The 12248-nt window shown below is 47.1% G+C and overlaps 2 protein-coding genes and 1 non-coding gene across 3 annotated transcripts; all 3 read right to left on the bottom strand.

Moving 5' to 3' along the window:
- Nucleotides 1-7059: 7059 nt before the first annotated feature.
- LHYA1_G001058 lies at nucleotides 7060-7131 on the bottom strand. Its single transcript has one exon. It is a non-coding gene; the product is annotated as a tRNA-Gly (tRNA).
- Nucleotides 7132-8253: 1122 nt separating this feature from the next.
- Nucleotides 8254-9334, bottom strand: rap1b (Ras-related protein; the record flags this gene model as incomplete). The annotated part of the gene is made up of 9 exons (XM_031146045.1): nucleotides 8254-8429; nucleotides 8478-8728; nucleotides 8778-8787; nucleotides 8834-8862; nucleotides 8917-8939; nucleotides 8991-9070; nucleotides 9127-9153; nucleotides 9218-9249; nucleotides 9312-9334. The coding sequence occupies 9 exons, from the start codon at nucleotides 9332-9334 to the stop codon at nucleotides 8254-8256; spliced, it is 651 nt and encodes a 216-aa protein (XP_031008917.1).
- A 1560-nt stretch (nucleotides 9335-10894) lies between these two features.
- Nucleotides 10895-12208, bottom strand: LHYA1_G001060 (putative oxidoreductase; the record flags this gene model as incomplete). Its single annotated transcript, XM_031146046.1, has 2 exons — nucleotides 10895-11631; nucleotides 11692-12208. The coding sequence occupies 2 exons, from the start codon at nucleotides 12206-12208 to the stop codon at nucleotides 10895-10897; spliced, it is 1254 nt and encodes a 417-aa protein (XP_031008954.1).
- Nucleotides 12209-12248: the final 40 nt, after the last annotated feature.

Below are 12248 nucleotides of genomic sequence, written 5' to 3' on the forward strand. Positions count from 1 at the left end.
GGTACGGAGGCATCGATTATCAAGCAGTGTGGTGGTGAAAAAGCATTGCATTCCTCAAGGACAAGGGCAAGGTCAAGGTCAAGCAAGGTTATGGTCAACGTCCAGGGTCGTCAAGGGGAAAAAGAACACGGTATGGATGGGAACTCTTCTGCTCTGCTCTGTCTGCTCTTGCAGCTCCACATGCTGCACGGGCTGGTGTCAGAATCAAATCCCTGATTATTCCCTGTCTATGGAGCCCTACGCATTTCCTCAAGTGGATTTTTCAGAGAGGGGTCCTCTATCAGCGCCCCCGTCCCCCCCGGACGATCAACGTTGGTTGGCCCAAAGCAGAGGAGCCTCCACCAAAACTCTCCGGATTGTCATGAAGATCAATGTGATCTAGACCTTTGTCTATCTTTATGCCCACAAATCTACCATATCGGTGTAGTAGCTTGGATTTGTATTCTATGGGTACAAATCATCGAACAGAAATCAAATCAACACGCCATCATACAATCTTCATGCGGGTGCGTCTCCAGAGGGGAGGAATGATGCATACAGTACTGTAGGGGGTATCGGTTTTCGGAAAAGATTAGATAGGCCACCGTGATTCGCTATGGGATGAAGAAAGACCCTGAGATTCCTATCGGAATATCAGAGACCTTTGTGTTACCGTACAGTATCACTCGATTCTCCAAACTGGGGAAATGCCGTTGAACAGACGCTCAGGGATGGAGCGATGAGAATACGCAAGTTCCATACCTCCGTAGTATTCCAGCTACCGGAGTACTAAACTATAAAGTGTCTCATTGTTGTAGGGCACGATTTCAATATAAATCACGCTGACGGATGCTACTCCGTACAGAGACTTCTACGATACAATATACTAGGGAATCCAGGGTCCACCCCTCGATTATAAAATTGCGATACTCGAAAAGGATAAGAAAAGCGGCTTCCTGCATTCAGAGGGGTCGAGGAAAAGCAAAGTCAAAAGACAAAACATGTCTTCAGTGGTTAGTCCTGTAGATTCCCGTTACACAAACAGAAATGTTGCCGCTGCACATAAAGGCTTCTGTACACCGGCACTCGTTATTGGGTAAACAGGGCCAGGGTTGAAATCGAAACCAACGTCCTGCGGGACTCGAACGACGTCTCAGGTTTCCTATGCTGCTGGCATGGCCGGTACGCACCCGTTGGGACGTGGGGTGGTTTTGGAACTGCCCTCCCTCCGTATCAAACGCCTGCAGCACATATAGTATATGGAAAAGAGCACGTGGCAGGGTAGATCTTCCTTTTGCGATTGCTAGAGGAGAAAGTGATGGCTCAACCCCCAGACAGAGCGGTCACGCAATGAGATTGACTCCATGCGTTTTGGGGGCGCAGGATAGGAAGGAAAGGTTGCAGAAACACCATGACATGTGCCGGGATGAGGATAAGCAGGGCTTAAGATATGGATGTTTTTGCTTTTTTTTTTTTTCACACATGGCACAGCATGAGATATGCAGACTTATCCACTCTCTTAGGTTCTTTGCTCTCTTCTTCTTTCAATCCCTTACACTCTTCCAATCTTCAAAAGAGATACAAGTAGGATACCCAGTCCCAAAACTCTATTGGCTCTTAAAGGTAAATTAACTTTAACTACTAAAGCTTTGACGCCTCGTTAGATTTATACGGTTAGGATCAAGGTGTGTGTGCCGGATGTGGTCTTTTCATAGGCCGCCAACCGTGCCCTCGACAGGGACCCATTGGCTGAAATTATTATGGGGGTGTGAGCGATGGCGGGTCGGGGTCGGGGAAGGGCTTGGGTTGGCTTGGATCCCACCTGCTGGGCCTTTCTGGGCCTTTTCCCCTTCTGCAACTTATGAATCAGGCTGTGATCGACACCTAGAGAACGAAAGGAAGGCATCGAGGTTTTGTGGCAGTAAAGTGAACCTACGTATGTTGTAAAGTTTGCTACGTATAACTCAAAAGCGACTCCAAGCCCACCAGTCGCGAATTCTCGGCCTTAGGATATTTTTTTGCTTCAACAGCCCCCTCCCCCCTCCAACGTCTTCGCGAATGGCTCGATGAACTGCAGCTGCTACTGCACCGTAACTGCAGAGTCGAAAACTTCCACGCTCGTCATTCGACCTCCTGATCAGTCACTCGGATGGTAGTAAATGGCCTCTATCCTTTTTCGCAATAGGTACAATATACGTAAGACTGCCAAATCCCTTCCTTTGCATCTATTCCAGGACCCTAGCTCCTCAGAAGTCTACAAAATGCCTCAAGGCAACCTCTCTTTCTCGTTTTACTACAAACGATCCATCCCATCAACCAGGTCAGGGGATCCTTCAAAGCGTGTGGGAACATAAGTATCTGCGTGGCTCGCCTCACAGGGCTGTGATGATATCAGAAGATTCAAAACAGCCTGACAGCTTCACATCACACAACAGATAAACTACTATCACAAATACGGTCACTAAGTACTCCATATCCGACTACGAAGTACGAAGTACGAAAGGTACATCTATTAGCACAGGCCCGGCTCTGCCTCTGCATAGCCGCGAGACTTAGTTGAGCGCTATCTATCCACCCATGCAGATGCATGAAGCACGGAGCATACCCTGCTACACGAAACGGGTTGTAGTGGTGGGAGCGGAAGCGCTTATGGGTGCCGAGGCCGAGGTAGCGATAACGTGGAGGAATAATTAGAAAATACGGACTCCGTACTTTGCTCCCGATATTTATGACATGTAGAAAGCTTAAGACAAGACTTTGGCTTCTACATTCAAGTGCCGGTAGCAAAGTAGGCGATGTGACATTCTCGGCATTGCCAAGGTTCTCGGGCTTTCGATGTTGACGAGCCGGTATGGACTACATCTAAGCTTTACTACCCATGGATCTCAAGGATTGCCGATTCCGAAGAGCTTACTTTTGTTGAAGCCCTCGGAAGTTCCAGATACATTTTGTGAGCAAGAAAGGTTTTACACGTTCTGGGCGATGATAAGTGTCATCGCTCATCATCTAATCCGAGTCTATTGTCTATTCTCTTCATACTGTCGCTTGACATAGGTGCTGGTGGTGCGATCTCTTGTTCCGCTACTTGTAATTTACAGCAGAGGAATCCATGACTTTCAATACAAGTTTGAAGACGATCATCCATTGAAGTCTTATCATTGCTATGGTTCTTCACGAACTTCGGAGACAGCCATTTGCAACACCTCTCGTGTCTTTCGTTCTTGTGAAAATGTATTCCCATATTTCATTTCACGCGTACTGAACTCTCAGCTTTGCTATATGTAGTACCAGCAACAACCAACGGCTAAGAACATGTTAAGTCAACTGGTTGTCTCTATATTCGCGACAAAAAGCGCTTATAGTGCTTGAAGCACTACGTCATATAATCAAATATTATGGGCTTACTTGTATGTATCTCGCTCCTATTTTAATGCCATTTCGAACGCTTTATATTACGCGCTCAACTTCTGGAGTCTTCTGTGGTAAATATTCCGATGCCCTGCGGCGTTTGGGACATCTGCTCGCCAGGCGTCTACGTCTACATCTCGATATCTAAAGTTGATGTATCTTTTGCATCGTGAGACATTGAGTGTGGCATTCAAACTTTAATAACAACTGCTACGTCTTCCAGAAGAATGAAACTAGTGAAGTCATATCCTAACCCAGCCTATCTTATAGCTAATCTTGGTGAGACACGAAGCCACAAAAGGCCTGGAGTGATACCTACGAGGTGAGGTTAGGACTGAGCCATGCTGAAAGTTCTGAACACAATACTAGGTATGTAGTTGGTAAATTCGGGGGTCATTAATATCTGTTTAGCTGTTATGTTGCCATCAGATTGTTCAATTTTCGCTGCATTTATAGAGCCGTCTTGATGAGAAGTATCCTGATGTGGGCAGCACATTAGATGATTAGCGAGACCATTAAAATTCGATGCCCTTTACGATGGCGCATTTCTCCATTTTGAGTAGCCAGATCTCAAAGTTGATATCACGCTTTAAATCCTTTGATAGTGAACCATGTATGAATGTCGTATCAAATGTAAGGCATCTAGGATACATTCAGTGCAACGCAACCGATCCGCGAAAGGGAAACAGTCACATGATTCCCCCAGGTAAGACATCTCATTCTCCTCCCCGACCTCCCCTTCATCTTCACCAAATCCTTTCATCCTCCCAATGCTTCATCCCTTCGAATGATGTTTCTAGAAAAGTCAATCTCTCTTGGCCAATAGCGCTCAACACTCAACGCTCCATGCCCTCAGTCTCTACCTCACATTCTCTTTCTCTTCCACTCCCTCAAACCCAAATCTAGGGTCAGCGCTCAGTATAGCAACACGAGTTCTCGGCTTACCTTGTACCGATACAGGAGAACCAGTTTTTGTATGCGGCGGCGGCGGGGCTGAAAGGGGGGCGGATGGGGAGGGAGGTGGTCATTAGAGGTGAATTTTGGCTGAACATCAGGCGGGTAGTCAGTGATACAAGGCCTAAGGAATTTAGATTCTACGAAGATGCATCTCAAGGACGTAAAAAATCCGCGAATGAGATAGAGCACCCATCCAAGCACCCATATACCATGCTCCTACTCTCCTCGCCAACATTCCACAGTCACCTACAAGACAACGAGACTAGCTCTATCTTGGAATCACAGTTCCGATGCGCTGGCCGATTCTACCTGAGCTACCTTTTAACGTCAGCATAGGGTCTTCGATAAAGCCTAAGGGGTTTCGACATCGGACTCTAGAAAGGGGGTTAGTTATAAGCGTTATAAGAGAAAGGACAGGAGATCTCAGACACGGTAGTGAGACGGCAAGGGGGAAAATGGACAAGGTGGAAAGATGGGATAGAGGAGAGACGGCGAGGTGGAGATACAACAGGGTGGAAAGGCAGCAGGATGGAGAGAGGGCATGGAGTGAGCTTTAAATTCGAGCGATGGTATACGGATACAAAGGAGGGGCAGCGGTGGGAGATGGGGACATACAGCTTCGAGATGGGATGAGAGCTTCGAAGTCACGAATCGCACCACCTGTTTTGCGACAAGGACCAATGTTTGGAACCACGAAATTGACTGGCGATGAGGATGAAACCACGGCCATAGACACCATTCAGGGATTTGGGGTTGTTGATAGAGATGGAGATGTGTCACTTCAAAGCCATAGGATTGATCCTCTGGCCCGGCCAGGCCTGAGGATTCATGATGGTGGAGAAGTTCTCTAGTAAAGTGGGCACCACTTGAAAGAGAGGCGACGTAAGTGCAGGAAAACCATCAAGGGCTTCTAAGTTTGCAAATTTGCTTATCAAACTTCAATTTTGCCAGGCAGGAATTGGCAGGGTGGTGGTAACAGCTTGTCGCTGTCACGCAGAGAGCGAGTAATCCAACTGCAACTATACAGTATATGATGCAAAAGCTTTAGACAGTACTTGTGTGTTCAAATAATCTGTATCGCAGTCGAGCTTGCTTTCTGGCAGTGGACTCGTGCTTGTCATTTTGAATTGGGCACGATGTTTCGGAAAGCTGCAATGATGACCAGCCCACCAAGTGTGGTTGCAAAAGAAAAATTATTATATCCCTTCCACTTTTCACCTCTCTCTCCCCTCTTTTATTCTTCAATTCACGTTTCCCTCAGTCTCAAAACACCTTCTGCTAAAGACATCTCCAAAGACATGAGCCACTTCAAGGAACCTCCAGGATTCTCCAACCCTAAGGGCGACGAACGTTTTTACCATATTAATCGTTACTACCAGTATCTACAACAGTCACAACAAGCAGGAGTGACCGGGTGGATTACTCTTTCCAAACGAGACAGGGCAGATATTCTGGACACCTTTCGGGAGCAGCACCGGCAGTATTCAGAAACGCCCGAGCCATCAATTAACTTGATCGATGGAATCATGTCGCCCGACGACCTACTTTCTGCAGGCATAACCGATATCGAAGGACTACTGCAGAAACTTATTCCGTCCCAGTGAAAGAGTGACCGTATTACACGAATTCATTATCAGCGGGCCTACATCGACCGATACACGAAGTATGGCGGTGCCAGCACTTCTATGGATGATTCGCTGGAAGCGCACATGCACACGACAACAGCACGAGCGCTTGCTTGGATGGATGACACAATAATGGATACGAAACAAAAGAACGATTGCCTGGTCTATAAACAGAGCCAAGGCTCTCACACTTATGGCGTGGCATAGTGTCTGTTAAACTGCCATGTGCGGCTGGAATCACTTGCTCTTAATGATTCTCGAGACTTCTGCAAGATCATCGCCATGGAGCTCCGACGATCGAGAAAGCCGGTACCCAAATTTTGCGGAAGGCATCACGAAGGAGAAAGCGATTGCTTGATGCAACTGATGGCTTTGACAATGTGCGAGCGTCTTAACATCATGATGTCGATTCTGAAGGGCGAGGCCCGAGATTGGTTCCAAACCATCCATACAAGAAGAGCCGAGAGAACTGCCTCCCACTCAAGTTCCCTCGCGGTTTCGGTGGCAACGTCAAACATGTTGACCAGGATGACATGGACCACGTTCTACGACATGAAGGCCCCGTAGGTGTGACACCAGCACAATGTCACTGTCATCTTTGTGTTAAATAATTTGTGCGGTTTGACGCTCGAATTCTTCGTCACTATGCTGCTGTCCACCTCGATGATCCGTCCATCGTTCGTGGCAACTGTGGTTGGACTGGCGCAGAAATGGGTTGACCTCAATGAAGGACCTAAATACAACAAGAAGGTCCTGTTGCCGGTCATCTGTCGAGCGCTTCTAGAGGAGATGATCACTAAGGAGGACGCTGTTGCAGCAATCAAGTTGGCCCTATCCGAGCTATAGCACGGAGGAGATTGCTGAAATCATAGAATGATAAAAGAAGGTGTGCGCAAAAATCCAATTCATCAATCCACCTTCGCAAGTGAGATTGAAGTAGTGTGCGCCAAAAAATGTAAGGAATGTAATTGCGATTAGGAAAATATGTGCCTCCTCAACATTGAAACTTTGTGTCCATTCGAAAGGTTAGCATAAATAAAAGCAAAGATAGAAGGCATTGGGAAAAAATTCAAAAAAATGTATGCGGAGTTGCAACTGCCGTGAATCGAACACGAACCTCCACCTTGGAAGGGTGGAATCCTAACCATTGGACCACAGAAGCTGGTTTGTTGAAAGACAGTTTCTTATTTTAATCTATATTCTGCATAATTTTCAGCCGGCCTTGTCGGATTTCTTCACCCGCACACCGCACCCGCACTCCCGCACTTACGGACTTATTTGCACGTGCTGTTTGATCGGAAGCTATCGATCCTTGCAAAACAAATCATAACATTTGCGTGCTATGAATAATTCCTATGGTCCGTTGATAAAAGTTGCATTCAACGAAGTTTCCAATCAAGAACAGATTTCCAACTGAAATCGGCTCTTGCGATCTCATCCAGTTTTGCCATTATCGGATTGCCTTTCTTTCCTCCGTCACTGTTCCTGAGCCAGTACTCTCGCCACAATTGTGCTGTCCGATGAACCTCTCCAAGCAAGTGCTCCTCGTCTTTCTTCTTGGCGTATGCTCTGTTCTTAGGCTCGTGGTGTTGGTGGACCGAATGTGACCATAATGCAACTATACTGCTGAAAGACTTGATGCGGTCGCAGAAGGCACAGCACAGCTCTGGCTTGCGCTCTTTTCTGGTCGCAACATTTCTAGTAACAAGTTGTTCTGGGTCCAAAGTCACGGCAGCATGTGTAGGATGTAGTCGGTCCCATAACTGAGCTCTATGCTGCCAGCAAAATGAGTATTGCTATCAACGCCATATATTCTGAGAGACCAGAAAAGACCGCTAAGTTCATTCCATACTTAAAAACTCTTGTCAGAAGGAATCAATTACCTAGCTCGTCTGATGATTCGAAGCCCCCGCCAAAGATCAAACAGCATGCTCTATTTTATGAGATAGCTACTGCTTCTCAAGTAATTTGAAACCGCTGTTTGTCCGAACGGAGCGCCAAATGTCTACGCTTGCAGATATACACATGACAAAGAAATCACTAGCTGCTTTTGGCTTGCTGCAAAGACTTGTGTTTGTATTTCCAAATCATAAAGACAGCCAAGTAGCTTTCCAATCCATCTTCTCTAACATCCTATAGCTTGATTCACCTCGTATCAAGGGAAATCTTTGAATTTCGGATCCTGTCGCCTCCAGGACTGACAATCTATGCTGTAGAAACCAGCCTCAATAGAATTGAAATAGAAGCCGTTGCCAAGAGTCTCATTTAGAACTCTGGCTCTGATTCATAAGATCGTACATCCTCCAGAGTCCTTTTTCCGCTTCCTAGTCCGTCGAGCGCCGGTTTTTCTTCGTTCACCGATCCCAACAGCGGGCTCCTCATATCTATGCGGCGTATATCCTGAATTGTCTTTTCGGATTATCTGCCTGCAAAGATCTATAAAGACCTCGTCCACATTTGCTGCAGTGAATTAGCAATAATTTCCCCAGATTGAAAGGCAAAGCTCACCTCGGCGTCGCGCAGATGTTTCATAATAGGGCGCATTTCCCCAACTTTGCGAAACAGCGAATGCTTTAGACCTGCTTACCACTCGGTCTTCTTCGAGATCCGATTTGTTGCCTACAATGACGATTGGAACATTGTCGTCGTCTTTGATCCGGATAATCTGCTCTCGGAGCTCTTGTAATTCGTAGAGACTGCTTTGACTGGTTATCGAGAACACAAGAAGAAAGCCTTGGCCTGTCTTCATATATAGTTCTCTGCGTAGACTGTCAGCGCGATCATAGATTCCTTCCTCCTCATGCATACCTCATAGCAGCTGCCGCAAGTCAGCAATAGTCACGTGATGAAGCCATTGAACTTACTGAATTGCTCTGTACCAGCCGTATCAAGACTATTAATAAATGTAAGTCAGAGCCTCTATTCATGCGATGAGCGTGGCTCTTACATCTCCAGCATACATTGTCGCCCCTTTGAAAAGGTCAGTTGTAGGACAGATGTTTCAGCTAGGGCCGCACTCACATCAACATCGATTTGCTTCCGGTACGAATCCTCAATTGTAGGATCGTATGCCTCAATCCATATATTTTGGACGAATTGAGCTAGAAACAAATTAGAAACCCCTTCAGCACTTTGGTCTTGGGTGTGTTGGCCTCACCAGTAAGGCAGCTCTTGCCCACGCCACCTAAGAATGCAGAAATTGATCAGCTGTGAGACCTGTGTACCTCCTGAAATTTGAATCCACGTACCAGCCCCTAAGACGACAATATTAAAGTCTCTTCTGTGTAAGAGGACCGATTAGCACCCGTTGCAGCCCCTGATGACTCTGGCGGGGTCACTAACCTTTGAGATACCCTCGCTGACATTGCGCTGCCGAACCAAAGTCTGAGTCTCCAGTAGATACCGTAGAAACGATACAATGCTCGCACCAGGTCGAGACCTTTTTTCACCTCCCTTCTCTTCTTCAAGGAGCAGCTTCCCTGCTGTTCGGCTGGGCTCCCACTCGCACACCCCTCTGCTTCCGAGAATCGTTCGGGTTGGACGCGCGATGTTTATTGACCATGGGTGTAATTTTTTTTTATCAATTCAGCAGCACATGATTTCAGCACGCACGGGGGTTTTAGCTCGCTGCGTCGCTGCACCGCACCTGGCCTGGGGTATTTTCCGAGTCGTAGACGTAGTAGTCCCGGCACCGATTCTTGATAAAGAAAGGGAAGGCCATGTACCGCACAGAGCAATGAATAATAATTAATAATGTAATCAAATATTCAGAATACAACAATTTTCTCGTGAGATACCCCCCCCCATATATGGATTAGGAAGTGTTGCCGTGATGCTACTACCCCTAATGCAACGACAAAGCTTCCAAGCATGCACCAAGCTGCATGTACCTTCACAAGCTCTTGCCTCTTTCCAATGGATCATTCCCACCCGTCCTGTACTGTACTAAATGGTTGGTGGGTGGCCGGAATCAACGCAGCCATCCAATAGTTTCAGGATTCTAATTACAGGAACTTGAAGCCTTTCAATCACTGCAGTTCCAGACATGCCACTGGTCAATGGGTTTGCCGCTTGGGCGTTGGCGTTGAAATTGACCCATGAAAGGTACTCGGCCACGATTCCACGAACCTTCTGCAAGGCAAGGCAAATCATTGTGCCGACTTGTCGCTTCCGACGAGATGGGAGAGCTAATCTCCGCAAATGGATTTACTAAAAGTATTTCTTTCTCCACTCGTCAAACTAATGGCAAGTCTTCCCCGGGGCCGATTGGATACCATGGAATCTTTGGGGCTTGGGCTTCATAGTACATCACGACATTTACCCCCCTCATTGAGTTACAGACGTGGGCGGCGTTCGATACAGACGTGAGCGGCGTTCGCGTGATGCTAGTTAGCCTGGCTGAAAGTTCAATCCTCTGTGTAGAGACCTAGAAAGCTCGCTTTCATTGATTGAGGGATTTGTGAGTTAGCACATTAGTTTCTGTATTAATTCCTTATTACATATGAATGCTTCGTTTTTCATTGCCCCTGAGCATGGGTCATATGAGGCCCGACAAGACAGCAGGAGCGGTGAAAGTAAGCATAGACCTTGTTTGTTGTTCTATATGGGCACACTTGTGCTTCTGAAATCAGGAACAATACTGCAATTCTGGATATACGGTGATGTATAATACAAGCTTTGCAGGATAGTTTGCTCATCTGGCCTTTGGTAACCCCGTGCTGGAGCAAAGACCTGCGCATATTTGACGTCCATAGGTAATACATTCCAGGAGACACCTCCCATCGATCAATGAAGCAATGTATTGTCTTGGGGTTCTCGGCCTGTGATTATCCTGGCACGCCAAAAAGTTCTTCTCGTAGAACGGTGGATACAGATCTCAGCAATGCAACATATTACGGGAAGATAACCCTCCTAGGAAGTCTCGCTCATGGTCTCAACCGTTCAACATCGACACTTGTCGACTTCCCAAGAATCATCTCTGACATGACCTTCCCGGTCCCTAGACTAAGACTGATTCCCCAAGGACCATGACCAGCGGCAAGCCAGACTCCGCCTTCGCCAGCCCCTCGTGTACTCAAACCTCCTAAGTTCTCATCGTGGATATTTGTCATTATCGGCGTACCCTGCTTAGTTATAGGACGAAAACACAATCCTTTTCTGACAACCTCTATTTCTTCTAGATTTTCGGTTGTTCCCAGGAGTCTTTGGGCCGCCTTCTTCAACTTGCTAACAGCACCCTCCTCAATCTTGGAGTCGGTAGCAAATTTAGGCAATGCCAGAGATGCATCATTCAGTCCCGCAATATATATCTCGCCACCCAGCCTGGAAAACAGCTCTGGCGAATATCCGTCTTCGTCGCTTGTAAAAATCGCATGGCAGCCTTTCTCCTCGTGTTCTTTGCTCCATCTAGGTGAGCGTACAACTAGAGAATGACCCGCAAGACTTGATATAGGTATTTTCGTTTGCGAGGTCGGAAATAACGTGGAGAACACCTGCGTCGACCATGCCCCAGCTGCAATCAGAATCTTCGAGCACGGAATATCCGAGACCATATTAGTTTCAGTATTCACAAGTCGGATGCTTGATAATTCGTCTCGCATGTCTTTATCAATCGATACAGCTCTTGCTGGGTGATGAAGCTGGACTCCTCGCTCTAAGCAGGCTGCGAGAAGGAATTGGCATAATCGTTGAGGATCTCTGCAAGAAAAGTCAGTAATAATACTATTAAGCTCTTGAGTTGAATCGGTAACGCTTCGAACCCACACTTGAGCTGTGCTGCCTTCTTCACTGATTGAATCGATTTTATCGCCAGCGCTCCTTGAAAGCCATTCCGGACCCAACAGTCCGGTGTGGCCATCAGCAAACTCACTCACGACTACAGCTGTATCTGACCTGCTTGAAGCTTGTCGTAGCCAATCGTCTCCTCTTTTTCCAATCCTCGATCCCTTCCTCGCGGTGTAACTCAAACCAGTGCTCCTCGAATACCCCCACTTCTCCCTCCCGCCAAACTCTTCTGCCAACCGTTTATGTTCTTCGAAACTGAGCTTCCCCAAGGCCGCGACGGAGGGAGAAAACCAATCTGCCGCAAGGAATCCGCCAGCGAAACCTGATGCGGAGGCGAAGAGTTCGGGGGAGGGCTCGACGAGGTGGATTGAGGAGGCGGGCGAAGATTGAGAGAGATAATATGCGGTGGAGACGCCTATGATTCCTGAGCCGAGGATTACGATTGATTGTGCCATGTTATAAGATGAAGCTGTAATGTGTGAGTGAAGCTGAAGT

This window comes from Lachnellula hyalina, assembly GCF_007821495.1.
Source record: "Lachnellula hyalina strain CBS 185.66 chromosome Unknown contig00010, whole genome shotgun sequence".
Classification (NCBI taxonomy): Eukaryota; Fungi; Ascomycota; class Leotiomycetes; order Helotiales; family Lachnaceae; genus Lachnellula; species Lachnellula hyalina.